Source organism: Candida metapsilosis, assembly GCF_017655625.1.
Source record: "Candida metapsilosis strain BP57 chromosome Unknown scaffold2, whole genome shotgun sequence".
In the NCBI taxonomy this organism is placed as follows: domain Eukaryota; kingdom Fungi; phylum Ascomycota; class Pichiomycetes; order Serinales; family Debaryomycetaceae; genus Lodderomyces; species Lodderomyces metapsilosis.
In genome coordinates, this window is record NW_027138160.1 from 1 (window position 1) to 16,092 (window position 16,092).

General features: G+C 38.5%; 7 protein-coding genes across 7 annotated transcripts; 3 read left to right on the forward strand and 4 right to left on the reverse strand. All coding sequences in view use genetic code 12, as the record gives it.

Moving 5' to 3' along the window:
* Positions 1-5,145: 5,145 nt before the first annotated feature.
* Positions 5,146-6,393, reverse strand: I9W82_001503 (uncharacterized protein; the record flags this gene model as incomplete). The annotated part of the gene is made up of 1 exon (XM_067690256.1): positions 5,146-6,393. One exon carries the CDS (start codon positions 6,391-6,393, stop codon positions 5,146-5,148), a length of 1,248 nt encoding a protein of 415 aa, XP_067548739.1.
* A 771-nt stretch (positions 6,394-7,164) lies between these two features.
* I9W82_001504 (uncharacterized protein) lies at positions 7,165-8,613 on the forward strand (the record flags this gene model as incomplete). The annotated part of the gene is made up of 1 exon (XM_067690257.1): positions 7,165-8,613. One exon carries the CDS (start codon positions 7,165-7,167, stop codon positions 8,611-8,613), a length of 1,449 nt encoding a protein of 482 aa, XP_067548740.1.
* A 169-nt stretch (positions 8,614-8,782) lies between these two features.
* Positions 8,783-9,727, reverse strand: I9W82_001505 (cupin domain-containing protein; the record flags this gene model as incomplete). Its single annotated transcript, XM_067690258.1, has 1 exon — positions 8,783-9,727. The coding sequence occupies one exon, from the start codon at positions 9,725-9,727 to the stop codon at positions 8,783-8,785; it is 945 nt and encodes a 314-aa protein (XP_067548741.1).
* Positions 9,728-10,037: 310 nt separating this feature from the next.
* Positions 10,038-10,913, forward strand: I9W82_001506 (fumarylacetoacetate hydrolase family protein; the record flags this gene model as incomplete). The annotated part of the gene is made up of 2 exons (XM_067690259.1): positions 10,038-10,563; positions 10,648-10,913. The coding sequence occupies 2 exons, from the start codon at positions 10,038-10,040 to the stop codon at positions 10,911-10,913; spliced, it is 792 nt and encodes a 263-aa protein (XP_067548742.1).
* A 54-nt stretch (positions 10,914-10,967) lies between these two features.
* On the reverse strand, positions 10,968-11,442 carry I9W82_001507 (uncharacterized protein; the record flags this gene model as incomplete). The annotated part of the gene is made up of 2 exons (XM_067690260.1): positions 10,968-11,315; positions 11,407-11,442. 2 exons carry the CDS (start codon positions 11,440-11,442, stop codon positions 10,968-10,970), a joined length of 384 nt encoding a protein of 127 aa, XP_067548743.1.
* A 272-nt stretch (positions 11,443-11,714) lies between these two features.
* Positions 11,715-13,370, forward strand: I9W82_001508 (uncharacterized protein; the record flags this gene model as incomplete). The annotated part of the gene is made up of 1 exon (XM_067690261.1): positions 11,715-13,370. The coding sequence occupies one exon, from the start codon at positions 11,715-11,717 to the stop codon at positions 13,368-13,370; it is 1,656 nt and encodes a 551-aa protein (XP_067548744.1).
* A 131-nt stretch (positions 13,371-13,501) lies between these two features.
* On the reverse strand, positions 13,502-16,036 carry I9W82_001509 (leucine-rich repeat domain-containing protein; the record flags this gene model as incomplete). The annotated part of the gene is made up of 1 exon (XM_067690262.1): positions 13,502-16,036. One exon carries the CDS (start codon positions 16,034-16,036, stop codon positions 13,502-13,504), a length of 2,535 nt encoding a protein of 844 aa, XP_067548745.1.
* Positions 16,037-16,092: the final 56 nt, after the last annotated feature.

Here is a 16,092-nt window from a genome sequence, read left to right on the forward strand (position 1 = left end):
TTTCTCTCAGAAATCACTATAATGTGTTATCCCTCCTTAGTACTCAACCCACTGTGTCTCTCCTCTCGAGTGTCTCCTTGTCTCCTCCTCTCGGTGTTAATCTGCTTATTCTCGTGTTTAAATCTCCCAACCTCGGCGTGAAAATGGCCCTCTCTCGGCTGTTATTGTCCGTGTGTCACGTGTGTCTTCTCACGTGTGTTGTATTACTACTGTGTCTTATATGCAGTACACGAACATCAGCAGGCCCAACGCATTTCACACAATATCGTCTCTGAGAAAGAAAGAAGTGTGTGGGTAGCTTTGAGTAGTGTGTGTGAAGCTACTGTCAACTTGTCAACTTGTCTCCTCTCCTCTGTCTCAAAATATATCTGTCTCTCTCAATCACTATAATTTCTCCCAATTTTGTTACAAACTGTTCAATACTTGTGTCACTGTTTCGAGTGTCTGTCAGTATGTATCTGCATATCAAATGAATACCCTGTTCAATTGTGTATGCTGTAGATTGTCTTGTTCATACACTGTGTCTGTTCTGCTTGTCTAGTATGAAAAGGTCGTGTACTTGTGCAAACAATGACTCTCAAATGAAGAGATAGAAGTAGTATAGACTGTGCAATTAGTAGTAAACATAGTACTCTAATGTCTCCTATAGATTTAAATATGATATACGATGCTACTAGAGTTGACAACTAGTCTCCTGTGTCTAGTTACTCCTCTGTAGTTCTCTCTTTTGTTTCAGAAATCACTATAATGTGTTATCCCTCCTTAGTACTCATCCCACTGTGTCTCTCCTTAAGAGTGTCTCCTTGTCTCCTCTTTTCCCTCTTAATCGCCTTATTCTCTCCCTTAAATCTCCCATCCTCGGTGTTAAAATCACCCTCTCTCGGCTGTTATTGTCCGTGTGTCACGTGTGTCTTCTCACGTGTGTTGTATTACTACTGTGTGCTTATATGCAGTACACGAACATCAGCAGTAAAAGCCCCAACGCATTTCACACAATATCGTCTCTGAGAAAGAAAGAAGTGTATGTGTAGCTTTGAGTAGTGTGTGTGAAGCTACTGTCAACTTGTCTCACTGTCTCTTTTCCTCTGTCTCCAAATATATCTGTCTTTATAATGTTTATGTCAATTTTGTTACTGTACACAGCTTGTATTAATATGTCAAGCTGAAGTAAGTGAATCAAATAAATCCAATACTCTCTCCTTTAATCTCCCCTGTGTTCTGTCTCCATATCACCTCTCGTTCCTGTCGTATCATTAGCTCTGCTCACATAATCTATAATGTGCTGCTTACGTAATCATCTTACAAAAAAGCCGCACATTGTCTCAAAAAGGAAATAACTTTGCCTCCTGTATCTTACAAACGAGTAAGTCTACACGTTCCTGATTAGTACAGACATGTTTCTTGTGCTCCCCTTGTAATAATTAAAACACTACCATTACTTAAAATGCCTTCTTTCGTTATTTCTCTTTTCAAATGCTTATTTTCCAAAAAGTTCACCCAAAGTTTGCATAAATATAAGTTAAAAATGTTATCAACTACACATTTTCTTCTGAATAATCGATACAGCTTAATTAACACTACTGGAGTACACTTCACCTGTTATAAAGCATATTTGTTAATGTCTCTGTGTGTGCATAAATCTGTATACTTCATTACTCTCTGTTTCTAGTACTGATTACATAAGCGCTACCACATCGGAAATAATTTTTTTTCCGCGTCGGCTCCAAAATTCAGCCGAAAATCAATTTCCATTTTAGGAAACTCGCGCGCACTTTTACGAAAGAAAAAAAATCATCAATTTTCAACAATTAAAACCAACACACCAGTAAACACTAACAACTATACAGAGCACAAAAAATTGTAAAACACAACCTATTTTTATATGACTATACTGGCTTGTCTGAGTTCAGAAAAAAATAATTTCAAAAATAAATTAAGTTTGAACTCAAATGATGTGTATTAGACTTGTATTACTCTGTAAATGATAGTTTATTACTTGTATTGAATTAATGTAACAGTAGATAGTCCATAATTGTGCCTCTCTGAATTTCAAAACCAGTTCTCTAGACAAAGTGTTGCGAAAAAAGAATTTTCGAGCGCGAAAAAAAAGAAGTTTATATCCCATTTCCCAAATTAGACACAGCACATTAACAAAACTTTGTTAGACAAGTCTCGATCTGTATATATCATTGTAATCTATACACCTGTTGCTACACATAGACACCATATGAAATATATACGACAAAAACTGGTAGACTTGTTGTGTAGTCTTCATCTTGCAAATACGACTGCATAACAGTACAACTTTGTTAAGTAGATTGCTAGTTTGGTATCTTATTATAAATAGTTCAGTTATATTTACACATAGACATTATAAGTAGACTCATATGACTAATATTGATGCACTTAAATTCACATGTAAAAAGGGCTTTGAAATTGAAAATGGAGTGTTGCGAAAAAAAAAAATAAATTTGATTGCGAAAAAAGAAAGAAAAACAAATTTTCAAATCTTAATCAGCAAACTATATCCAGCACATTAACACATCTTTGTTAGACAAGTCTCGATCTGTATATATCATTGTAATCTATACACATGTAGATACACATGGACACCATATAAGCCAAATACGACAAGAATTGGCTGACTTGTCTGTGTAGTATGTATTTTCAAGATATGATAGCATAACAGCGAAACTTTGTAAAACAAGTTGTTAGTTTAGTACATTGTTTTAGACTGCTCAGTCGTATCTACTTACAGACACTACAAGTAGACTTATACGACTGCTATTGGTGTAATTACAAACGCATGTAGTTACTGCTTTAAAATTGATTCCACCAAAAAAGAAGTGTTGCGAAAAAAAAAAAAATTTTGATTGAGATAGAAAAACAAAATTTCATATCTCATTTTCCGAACTAGAGTCAACACATTAACACAACTTTGTTAGACAAGTCTCGAGATATCTATATCATTGTAATATATACACTGTTAGCTACACATAGACACCATATGAAGTATATGCAACAAGAATTGGCTGACTTGTGTTTGTAGTCTTCAATTTGCAGATATCACAGTCTTACAGTACAACTTTGTTAAACAAGTTGCCACTTTAGTATATCATTGTTTAGTTCTCAGTCATATCTATATACAGAGTGTATAAGTAGACTCATATGACTACTATTGAAGTACTTATAATCACATATAGAAAGGGCTTTAAAATTGAAAATGGAGTGTTGCAAAAAAAAAAAAAAAATAATTTCAAGCGCGAAAATAAAAAAGAAAAACAAAATTTTAGATCTTAATCAGTAAACTATACACAACACAGGACGACATATTTGTTAGACGATTTCTCAGTTTTATACATGATTATAATCTATACACCTGTAGATACCTATAGATATCATATAAAGCATATACGGCGAAAACTGGTAGATTTGTCTTTAATCCTTTGCTTAAAACACACGAAAGAGATGAACAGTATATTATCACATTTTTATTAAACAAGTCCTTAGTTTAGTAAATCATCATAGAGCTATTAACTGTAGCTTCACACAGAGACTACAAAGAGACTCATATCACTACTATTGGTAGACTTATGATCCCATGTAATGACGTGAATAGAATTGCAAAATTTTTTTCTCCCACACAAAAAAAGCGCGCCAAAGAAAAGTATCTTTTTTTCAACAAGAACAATTTTTTTGAAGTGTAAACATTTAATCAAAGAGAAGAAGACATGACAGATATCACCTAAACAATCATAAATGCAATCAACTCAACGACCACAAAAGAGTTCATAACAAGCGACTTTGCAACATCACTCGAACAACTGAACTCCTGAAAGTCGATGGGAGTTAGGATGGACACAGTATTGTGGATAGGAACACACATTATAGTGATTTTCGAAAACAAAGAATCAATGACTTGGTATCAACAAAGCACATATGACTAGGTATTTACATTGGAGTCCTCGTTAAGCTTACTGGTGTCAATAAATGATGTCTTGATGGAGGCCGTTGCTCATCAAATCAAGATACACCTTAGGCGAAGCAAATTAGGATGATACTGTGAATGCAACTCTTACCATCACCGCTGAAAGACCCTACTAGTGAAAGTTGCTGTCAAACGGCAGCAGTATTGGGTGAAGAATCTCAGTTTCCCAAGTTGAAACAAGATGGAAATGCCACACACATTAGATACCACTTGGAATGCATAGATCACTACTGTCAATTATCATTAACTGTGAACCAAATACAATCTTAGAGCTACTTGATTGAACAAAACAATATTGGCGGAAGATGGCCACATTTTGTCAACTTGATAATCAATTGGAGACGCCAACCTGAAATGATAAAAGCATGCAACGAACGCAACTACAAATTGTCCATTACCACTGCTCCACCACTGCATAAAGTGTTTGGAATCCAAGAACAGTACTTTGTTGAATGTTGGTATATTCTGTCAATTTTGAGAAAAGTTGGATGACTTAGTTCAGAGTTTGTCGGCAGCAACAAGTACAAAATCAGACAGCAATACACTAGGAGACATAATTCCTTTGGTTGGACGCAATTTTCAAGCTGGGGATTTGTCTTTCAAAATAAAGACCAGTGTTACTCCATATAGGCATCAATTGCTAAACTATTTGATTTGATTGGTATATGCAACAGGTCCAGCTTTGATTGAAACATTTGAGTGTCTCATTGTCTTGCTGTAATGGTATAAGTTGGAAGACTACTTCAAATTCGACTCTTTGAAGGAAGGATTAAAGGAGTCTTGATGAAACCAATGAAATGAATGCCATCCAGCTGTCTGCTGAAGGATATATGACTATCATAGTGGGTAGACACTACCATCTAGGCCTTTTATGATTTGGAGTACTAAAGAAGCAACACCAACAACGGGCTTGCAATTGAACAAAACACAAACCTTTTCCAGAAAGCACAAGAAGAAGAGGCAAGCAACCAAGCCGTGAAAGTGTCTCTACGGTCTATGAAGATCGTCAACATTGGCCAAGAAGGCTATGTGATTTCAATCCAGAGTTTCGTTTGCATAGTGTTGTTGATATGAATAAACATTGATCTTAAACTACATACATGAATGATATCTGTCGCCTAAGAATGACTACACGCATCTAGAGTGTACACAGGAACCTATAACTTAGACTCATACCCATCGGTGAATGCATTCCATCCAAATAACCATTGTTGGAACTTTCTATCAGACCATTGATCTGGGTTTTCTCCATCTCTAGCTTTCATCAATGCATCTCTTTCCTCCTGCTCATCACCATCTGGTAAGTGCCAGATATCACCATTCTTTCTAGCACCAGCTTGTATCTCTTCGGCCCTTCTCTTTCTCTTCTTTTCGTATTTTTGGAGAGCTCTTGGTATATCATCAGTGGAAGCACAATGTTGCAACTCTTCAGCTAAAGTAGCACCATCTTCAATAGCTTGTGCTGCACCTTGAGCCAAGTATGGTAACATAGCATGAGCAGCATCACCAATTAAAACAACCTTGCCACTCTGAGAGACCCACCTTGGTAACTTTGGCAAGTCAGCCAACACCCATTTTAAAACAGTCTTGACATGGGTCAACAACTGACGTACAACTGGATCAAAGTTCTTGTAATGGTTCCTCATCTCTTCAACATCACCAGGCTCGTTCCATTTACCAACAGTAGCTCGACCAGGGTGTGACATAACAATGTTGTACATTTCACCATTCCTAATAGGATAAGCCATAACATGTCTTCTATAGCCAATCCAGCAGTTGGAGTTAATATCAGTCATCAAGTGGGCAACAGCTGGATCAGACATCATCTCTTCTCTTGTAACAGTAGCTCTGAAAGCACAATTGGAAGATGGAGTTGGCTGGACGACCTCCTCTGGCACAACAGCGGTATCTCTTACTCTAGATCTAATACCATCAGCACCAACAATCAAATCACCCGAGTATCTCTCACCGTTTTCTAAAATGACAGTAGCCGTTCCCTGATCAACTTCTTTAATCCTGCAACCAGTCTTGTACTCAATTCCAAGGTCAAGTGCAGCTTCATACAACAATTTTTGATAATCAGCACGGTGGATCAACAAGTATGGGTTACCATAAGCTTCAGTCATATCTGGATTCAATGGAGTGGTAGACAACGCAACACCAGTATCATACCTTCTCAAGATAATATTCTTTGGTTTGGTGATGTACTTTTCAAATCTATCAAAAACACCATACTCTTTGAGAATTCTGACAGAGTTTGGTGGCATTTGAATACCAGCACCAACCTCACTAAGAGTGGTAGATCCTTCAAGGATTGTAACTTTATGACCCTTCCTTTTCAAACCAATAGCAGCAGCAAGACCACCTAAACCACCACCACATACAATAACATTAAACGAAACCATTTTCTCTGTTGACTGAAATGAAAGAGGATAAAATGAGGCGGATTTGTCACCTTATATACTTTGAAAGTGTGGGGTATAGCTCTGAAAACGTAACATCGGGTGTGCTCATCTTGACGCCGATTTAGTGTATGTACGCATTTCTTTTTGATTATCGGAGCACCCACCTTTTACTTAGTACAACTAATCGGACTAGTAATCCGCTGTGGGGTGCTCATTTCAGTAATTTTTTGTGCGTATTAGAAGGGATTGATGGTCCCCGAAAAAGTTGAAGTTCGGATTTTGCAACCGAAAATCATTCGTTTAAAACTGCAGAATATAAACTTCCCCACTCTCTTTATACAGGGTACTTTAGATCAAAAGCAAGAGGCGGTAGATTCTCTTCCACTTTTAGATCAGGCTTGGTAAAGATCCTTTAACAACGGTTGGGTGTGAGACACGTAGTTTGTTGGTGCTAAACACAACACAACTAAGTTGTTCAACATGAGTTGCTTTTTAACCAACCATTTCCTTGTTGCATTGTTCAATTTGGAGTGACTAATCGTCGGTACTTGTAATCCGCAAAACCTTAAAATTTCTTTTGAATGCAAACGTTTATGAGAATATCGTTTGATAAGAGCTCTATTGAGTTACCGGAAGTATGCCCCAGAAAGCTGTGGGTGATCTCGTTGTGTAAAGTTGGGGTAAACTTGAGGCAATGAAACAATCTACTATAAATAGCGAAGCTGTTTCCTTTATTTCACACATTGTAAATACAACATTAACTAAACAACTATGTCTGAATCTATTGATATTGAGAAGGGAGTCATCGAACACCAAGAAAACGTCCAACAAACCAGCGAGCTCGATCCTGATCACGAAGCGTACCTTATCCAAAGACACGGGAATGTTGACTTAGATCCACTTCCGTCTGCAGATCCAGCAGATCCCCTTAACTGGCCAGACTGGCAAAAGAATTATGAAATTTTGTTGATTGCATTTGGTACTTTTTCCTCAACATTTATGGCTGCTGGCTTAACTCCTGCTTTTGAAACTATGGCTGAAGCGTATGGTGTTGATCTTCCAACTGCTGCTTACTTTACCTCTGCTCAGATTGCTGTCTTTGGCGTATTGCCTTTGCTTTGGGTGCCTTTAATGAATGCGTATGGGAGGAAACCATTCTTGATCTTTAGTGCGTTGGCTTGTTGTGTTTTGAATATTGGTGGTGGATTTGCAAAAACATACGGACAGCAAATGGCCACAAGGGTGTTGGTAGCTGTGTTTGTATCAATTACAACTGCTTCTGGATCATCAGTTGTTGGTGATTTAGCTTTTGCACATGAAAGAGGAAAAAAGAATGGATGGTGGTCTATGGCTTTGGTTATTGGTACTCCAGCTGGCCCATTCTTTACGGGGTTTATACAAAAGCATGCTGGTACTAAATGGATCTTCTTTGTATTTGCTATTATGAACTTTGCCCAATTCGTGTTATGGATATTTGCAAGAGAGACAGTTTATGCTAACCCTTCCAAGGGTTTACTCAGAGTCATGGGATTCAAATCTGCTAAACCATTCGCATGGAAAATGTTTTTTAGACCATTTAAACATGCTGCTAACTTCAATATCACTATTGCTGTTATTGCTGCTTCTGTCACCTTCTGTTATGCAAATATTGTCTTGGTTGTCGAAATGCCACAAGTGATGGTTCCCTTATTCCACCTTGATGCACAACAAATGTCACTTCAATACATCTCCATCATCATTGGCTCCGTCATTGGGGAAATCCTTGCAGGTCCACTTTCCGATTGGTGGATGAAGAGGAGTACTGCAAAAAGAGATGGTCAAAGAGTCATTGTTGACAGATTATGGATTTGCTACAATGGTTACATATTAGTCATTGTGGGTCTACTTGTCTGGGGTATCTACCTATTCAAAGCTACACCTGGTCACTGGTCTATCAAGCCATTAATTGGTGCTGCTATTGCTGCTGCTGGTAACAACATCGTCGCCACTGTCATCACCACCTTTGCTATTGACAGTGCTCCACAAAAGGCTGGTGACATTGGTTTATACATAAACTTTGTTAGATCACTTTACGGTTTCTTAGGACCTTTCTATTTCCCACATATGTTTGAAAACCTCAACTTTGCTGGATCAGCTGGGTTAATGTGTGGTCTTGTTCTTTTGTTTGCATGGGTTCCAACTGTGTTGGCTCATATTTTTGGCGCTAGACGTGTTAAGTAGATTAGTTATGGCTCTGGTTAGCCAACACAGTATAATGTATAAACTTTATGGTGAATACTAATGTGTAAGGTCTATAGAAGTAGCCACTTCCACGCTTTGTGTCTACACCGACTAGCAATTAAGGTTGAATTCAATACACGTGATATAATCTTGGGTACTTATTATTAAACTATTTTAATCTATGGATAGCTAAATTCTTAAGTAAGGGGGAATCATTGAATGAAAAGAGATAAGCAGTGTCCTCACCATCATTGACAAGCTTAAACCTCTTCAAAGCGGGAATACAAAAAGTGTCTTTTCCTTCCCATCTTAAAATCGTCTCCTCCCCATTGTCTTCAATAACAGTGTAACCAGAACCTTCGTAAACATGGTAGACGAATGAAGAATTCTCTTGACGCCATGGGCTGGCCTTTCCAGAATTGACTCTTTCAGCTTGACCAGTGAGAATAGTTGACAATGGAGCTCCTCCTTGAGTGTAATCAAAGACAGCATAGTCCCCCTTAACAAAATCAAGATACTCTTGGGTCTTCCTCCACCGAAATTTAATGTTTGACTCAGCAACTGTCTTTGCTGGATAACATTCTTCCTCGTAATGCTCTGCAAAGTTGACAGGAGTTGCTTGAAACATTGGCAAATCAAGACCATCTAACCAAATCATTGGACCATCACCTTCCTTTCCATGGTCATGCCACTCCCACCTTGGAGTCAAAATAACATCTCCCCTTTCCATGTAGATTCTCTTACCTTCAACTGCAGTGTAACCACCATTACCTTCAATAATGAATCTCAACGCAAATGCAGAATGTCTATGAGCAGGAGCAACTTCCCCCTGGTTGATGTATTGCAATCCAGCATACAACGTATCCGTAGTTTGAGGTGCCTTCAATGATGGGTTAATCAACATCAACACTCTTCTTTCTGACTCTTCAGTTGGCACCAACCTACCGGATTCCACTAATAAAGGTCTCAATTTTTTGTAATTCCAAACTGTGGGAGTGGCTTTTGGTTTTGGAACTGGAGGGACCATAGCAGACATAACAGTCCATAATGGCTCAACATTTTCTGGCTTCAAACTTTTCAAGAAACTAACTTTTTCTGTTTCAACTGGTGACATTGTTATTGATATTGAATTGACTCCTGAACTGATAGGGGGTGATTTATGTGCCTTTATATAAGCTTTCTCATGTTTAAGGATCAGTCATTGCCTAAGCTTGTCTCCGCATTGGATCTGTTTCCCCATTAGAAAAAGAAATTTTTCGGTCTGACTCTCCGATGAGAAAAATGATAATGTAACATCTAAAGTGGGGATCGATTTTCTTTCCCGTGCGGTGATTATAGCCGAGTAGCACCACAATTGCTCCTTAATGAAGTAAATAAATAGTGACCAAAATCCCAACCATTTTCACTTTTCTTCTCCCTCAACAATGACCTGGAAGAGATTAATTAGATTCGTTGCCAACGACGGCAAGATTTACAGAGGTGAGCCAATTGTCACCGACGCTGAATACGATGTTGGTAAACAACTCTTACAAGGAAAGACCATCAAGGCTAAGGTTGTCAAAGGAGACATCTTCAAAGATGCAGTTGTCACTGATGAGGTGTTGGAAGTGAAGCAATTGCTAGGCCCATTAAACCAAGATGATGTTCCAATCATCAAATGTGTTGGATTGAACTACATGAAACATATCCAAGAAGGTGGTAGAACCCCTCCACCATACCCATCAATCTTCTACAAGCCTAGGTTCTCTGTTGCTGACTTTGGTGAACCAATTCCAATTCCAAGGATTGCTCAAGAAAACCAATGTGATTATGAAGGAGAATTGTGTGTCGTTATTGGTAAAACAGGCAAGGATATCAAAGAAGCAGAAGCTTTGAGTTATGTTGCTGGTTATGTCTCTGGTAATGATGTCTCTGCTAGAACTTGGCAAAGAGATCCAAAGTACGCTGGTGGTGTTCCTCAGTGATGTTTCTCCAAGTCGTTTGACAAGTACGCTCCATTGGGTCCACAATTGGTTTCCACTCAAGTTATCCCAGACCCAGCTGCTTTAGAGTTAACAACCAGAGTCAATGGTGAAGTACGTCAACACACTGGTACTGATGATTTGTTATTCAATGTTGCCAAGATTATTTCATTCATCTCACAATCCACCACCTTAGAACAAGGTACTGTTATCATGACAGGTACTCCAATTGGTGTTGCTATGGGCATGAAGGAACCCAAGTTTTTGCAACACAATGATGAGGTTGAAGTTGAAATTTCCCAAATTGGAACTCTCTCCAACAAGATGGACTTTGTTTAGTATATAGAGTAGATTGCAATTGATACACAAGCTTTTCTTTACAATACTTGGCTACTAACAGTATTCAGACTTAATACCTCCGGTGAATTTATCCTTTTCATCTCCAAACATGGCCGCTTGTGGTGCCAACTTTGCAAAGTTCTCATCCACCAAAGATGACCTAGACATACTGACCTCACCATTAAACTTCATCCGTAAAGTACGAATAGTACTACCACAACCTTTGCAAAACTGTTTCCTCTTTGGATGACCACTCTTGGTTTTCTCAACAATGTATTCAGCAATGTTTCCATCAACCTTTACCTTATCCGTGGCATACTGACTAATGAATTGACCCAAATGACCAGACCCTTCACAATCAACACTGTAGCAACCAAAAGAGCGAGATGGCTCACCAACAAGCTTGACTTAAGAACAAGCAGCACACGGAGCACACAAAAAATGCTCAATATTTGCGCGTCCTCTCATCACTTAGTGTTAAAACCAATTTCACCACTTGCAAGCCTCTATTTATATGTAAGCTATACATAGAGCTGAAACACCTCCGCAGATAATATAAAGCCGTGTTGACGCATTTCCTACAACCTACTTATGTTTACATTTCTTCTTGATACTCAAATTTAGCTGCGAAAAATTATATACAGGGTAGAAGAATGGGCTGACTTCGCAAAACCAATATTGAGAAGTTTTCTTTCTCAACAATTTCTTCTATTCATCAAAGACACTTTTAAAGACCAATTGAAATTGTTCAAAGTATTCACTCAAGCTATCAACAATTGATATATATACACCACTTTCATAATGCATGAACACCTATTCAACACTCTTCCATTGAGTGCCATAGAAAGGATCGTCAAGTACGCGGGTGTCGAAAACTTGGTATCGTTCTTGGTGCCAGAAAACAAAGCTATACTTGCCAACTTGCCGCTTTTGAAACAAGCAATTGATAATGCCATCAGCAACAGCAAAGCATTGGGTTACAACAATGAAGTAACGCGTCCTACTTACTTGCATCACTATTTTTACCCACAAGCATTCATTGATTATGACTATGATAATCGTTGGATCTTATGTGAACCAGCATACCACTGGGAACATTTGGACGCCGAAGAAAAGAGGAAATCTTACCAATTTGTTGACTCAGTTGACGATTTTATCACCCTTCAAAGATATTGCCAGGAGCAGAACATTTCAGTTACATTGATTGTTTCATTTTATTTTTGGGATACACAGGATGTTGAAAAGTTTAAAGACTTTTTGAAGTTAACAGATAAGTCAAATAGATACCATATTGAGTTGGAGTTTGACACGATGTGTTCGGCGCCAGATGGGGATATAGAACAGTTTGACCTTTCCGAGTATATCAATCCGATAAAGGACCGCTGTGCTACATCAATAGTTGGTATGGAGTTGCGCGGTATAGCAGGAGAAGCTGAAATCAACTACGAGGACTTTCCAAATATGCGTTACTCAAGCTTCAAGTTCAGCTCTTATCTTATTCATTTGAGCTTTCTCAACTTGGAAAAGCTGAAACTTGAATACTTGGAAATCATTTCAGAGGACTTTAGACCTAGCACTGACATTGATTTGAATCAGCTTCCACCAACCTTGAAACACTTTCATGCGACCGAATCATACTTCAAGGGAAAGGACGAGGGAAATGGGAACAAACTACAACTAGATCATCTCATACTTTACAACGAACAAGTTGAAATTCTCGAATTATTTTCCAAGTTTCTTAAAGATGGTTTGAAAACGCTTGGATTAGGAAGACATGCCAAGAGTTTGTTATCTAACCTTGAGACATTGGCGACGGTAACGTCCTTGGATTTGGACTATATGGAAAATTTATTGAATCTTCTGAAATTTCCTAATTTGAAGAAGCTTACAATAGGGGGAATTGACGACACCCTGCAATTAGAATCTTTGAATTTTCCACAGTCATTAAAGGAATTTCATCTTGACTACATCTCTAAGAAGAACAATCAATCCATTGTGTCCTTCTTTACAAAACTTCCACTGGGTTTGCAGAAGCTAACATTGCGGGGACAAAGGTTGATTTGGTTCCCAGAAATGTTGGATTTTTCAAAATTTGAAAAGTTAAAGTACCTTTCAATACGCGGTGGGAGTGAGAACTTGAATGAAGTCAACTTCCCTGATTCAGTTGAATACTTGAACTTCAGCATTGCTTCTCTTAAGTCCACTGATGGGGTACAATTTCCTCTCAGTTTGCAGTTTTTGATCATGGATTGTGGGTTGGAATCAATTTGTAAACCAAAGTTGCCTTCTACTTTGAAATACCTTCACTTGCCAGGCAATGCCTTGAGAGAGGTCGACTTGTCTGTCAATGATAAAAATGAAGCCCTTAAACTTGAGGTATTAGACTTGGCTAATAACAAGGCTTTGCAAGAGGAAAATGTCAAGGTTCCATCAACTTTGAGGATATTCAATAATTGATTTAGTGAAAGGAAGAATTTATAGACCATTACTGTAAAACAAAAGGTCAAGTTCTGAAACTATGTAAATATAATCGTAAGGCTTTGCTTTTCTCTCTCCCTAAATGATTCAGAGTCGAACTTGATTCACACTCATACCAAACGTGCTCTCTTCGCATCTCGATTATCCAGATCCGTGTCGGAAAACTCAGTGTGATTATGGGAGGCAGCATCAACCTCATTCTGCGTCTGGGTGATTCCGCCCAATGTGGTATTCTCAAAGCTAGTTTGTGCTTGTGAATCACTTGAGTCACTGGCATCACTGGAGTCACTTGAGTCACTGGATTCACTTGATTCACTGGAGTCACTGGCATCACTGGCATCGCTGGCATCACTCGATTCACTCGATTCACTTGAGTCACTTGAGCTACTTGAGTCAGAGTCAGATTCAGAGCTTGAATCTTCCTCATCTAGTGAACCCATCATTCTATTCCCAAAGTATACAGTCTTTTGACTAAAGATTCCATAAGGTAATTCATTACTTATGCGAGAGCCATCAAAACCCTGTTCGACACTCAAGTGGTTGGCCCAAAAGTATCTCGCAGACTTTGGTAACTTGGGTTTCAATGATGCCACAACAGCATCAGTGAAGAATTTGTTACCAGACACATCTAACTCTTGCAAATTAGAGTGCAAAGTTCCCCCATTGTGACCAATTGACCCCATTGAAAACATGCTCAATTGATTCCCACTCAAATCAACCAGTCGAAGATTTGTGACTGATTTCGGAAACGTCAACTGAATCTCCTCCATATTGTTATTTGACAAATTCAATACCTCGAGTGATTGGGACGGAAGTGTGAGGTGGGCATAAAAAATTCGATTGTGGGAAAGGTTTAAAAGTTTCAAGTTTTGAAGATAGCTGAGTAATACTGGAATTTCAGTGAGCTTGTTGCGTGATAGATCAATTTCTTCAAGAGATTGTGGCAACACCATGTTAAGGTACCCCAACCTACACAGCAGCAAATTGATCACCTTCAAATGAGAACCAAAAGTTAGACATTGGCTTTGCCAATAACATTTGCGAGATTTAAGTATGGATAGATTAAACTTGTAAGCCCTATCTGCATAGAAATATTCAATAGCGAGGTACTGCAATGTGTTTGGGAACTCACAGCTTGACAAAAGTAACCCTGGCTTGTTATCTCTTATATCAAGGAGATCAATTTGGAGTGGCTCTCCAAAGACGTTATACGCAAGTTGAATCTTCTTCAATTCGTTTCCCGAAATATCCAACTCCTTTAGTGAAGGTGGAATTTGTGAATTGGAGATATCCTGAAGCCTATTCGACGCGAGCACCAATCGTTTCAACTTTCGAGGAAGCTTTATTTTATCAACAGATTCGATTCCAGTACCACTCAAGTCCAATTCTTCGAGCGACTCTGGAAAAGTGAATGAATGAATATAATGCACAATGTCACAGTACTCCAAACTTAGATTTTTCATATTAGCATAGCTAGTGAAGTTTAAATTTGAGTCGATATCAGCACTGACTAGATGCAACTTCACTAGACTCGTCGGAAAGCGCAGTATCTCCGTACTAGTAAAAGTACCCCTTTCAAGCCTTAATTCTCTCATAGTGGGCGGCAATTCCAATGGAATATCGTGCATAGATGAGTGAAAAAGGCGCTTGGAGGGAAAAAGTTTTAGTTTTGATTCAAACTCCCCTCCGATCTTCAAAGTCTCAAGCTTGAATCCCTTTCTTTTTACAACTTCGTACAACAAATTCATAAAACTTTCATTGGCGCCTAGATCTTCGTTTTCTCCATTAAATTCAATGCAGGTTGTCTCCTTGCACGTCATCAACTGGAGAATGTCTTTCACTGACGAAGGAAGCTCCGGCCCTTCATAGGAAAGAGAAATCAGCTCCAATGAAGGAAACCGTGCTGACTTGTTGACAACACCTTTGATATCATCACAATCGTATAGATATAGCCGTTTCAATTTTGGTGGTAAGTTCAGAATCTCGATTGAATTGTGCTCACCCAGTGCCAAATACTCAAGCTCCTTTAAATTGTGACATTGGGAGAAGGATCCGATTATCCCACATCCACCTAACTGTAAAACCTCAATGTCCCGTAAATATTCCAAATCAAGTGCACCAGTTGAGGACCCAAGAGGACCCAGCTGAATGGACAAACCAATAAGGCCCTCCTTGATGGGACTAACAAGTGACGGAATTTTGGTTAAGTCAAGAATGCATTTTGATTCTGCTAGGTTTATGCTTAATCGTATCTTCACAATTCTGCTAGGTTTTAAACTTTTGAGCAACTCTTCCAATTCAATCCAATCAAGAATGGTTACCATCAAATAAGATAATTCTAGCTGAACCTCAATATCATTCTCCACACAATAATCAGCAAACGCCCAAGCCTCCTCAACGGTAATGAAATCCGTTGTACGTCTCCCGAGATGAATGAAAAATTCCTTAGCTTTGAATGGAGTGGTTGCATTGTCGTACTTGTAGATGGGCTTGCTTGTTATCACATTGTTGACAGTTTGTTGAATGTTTGGATTAGATTGTATGAATGTGTTATTTAAAAGCTTTGTGAGGTTTGTGATTCCAGCAATCAGGAATATCTCAAATAGGATGTCATGCGGGTACTTGTCTAGTGATAATCTTGTCATTCTATGAATTGTTTACTCTTAAAATTTTATTTCGTTTATTTCGAGGTGCAAGATTT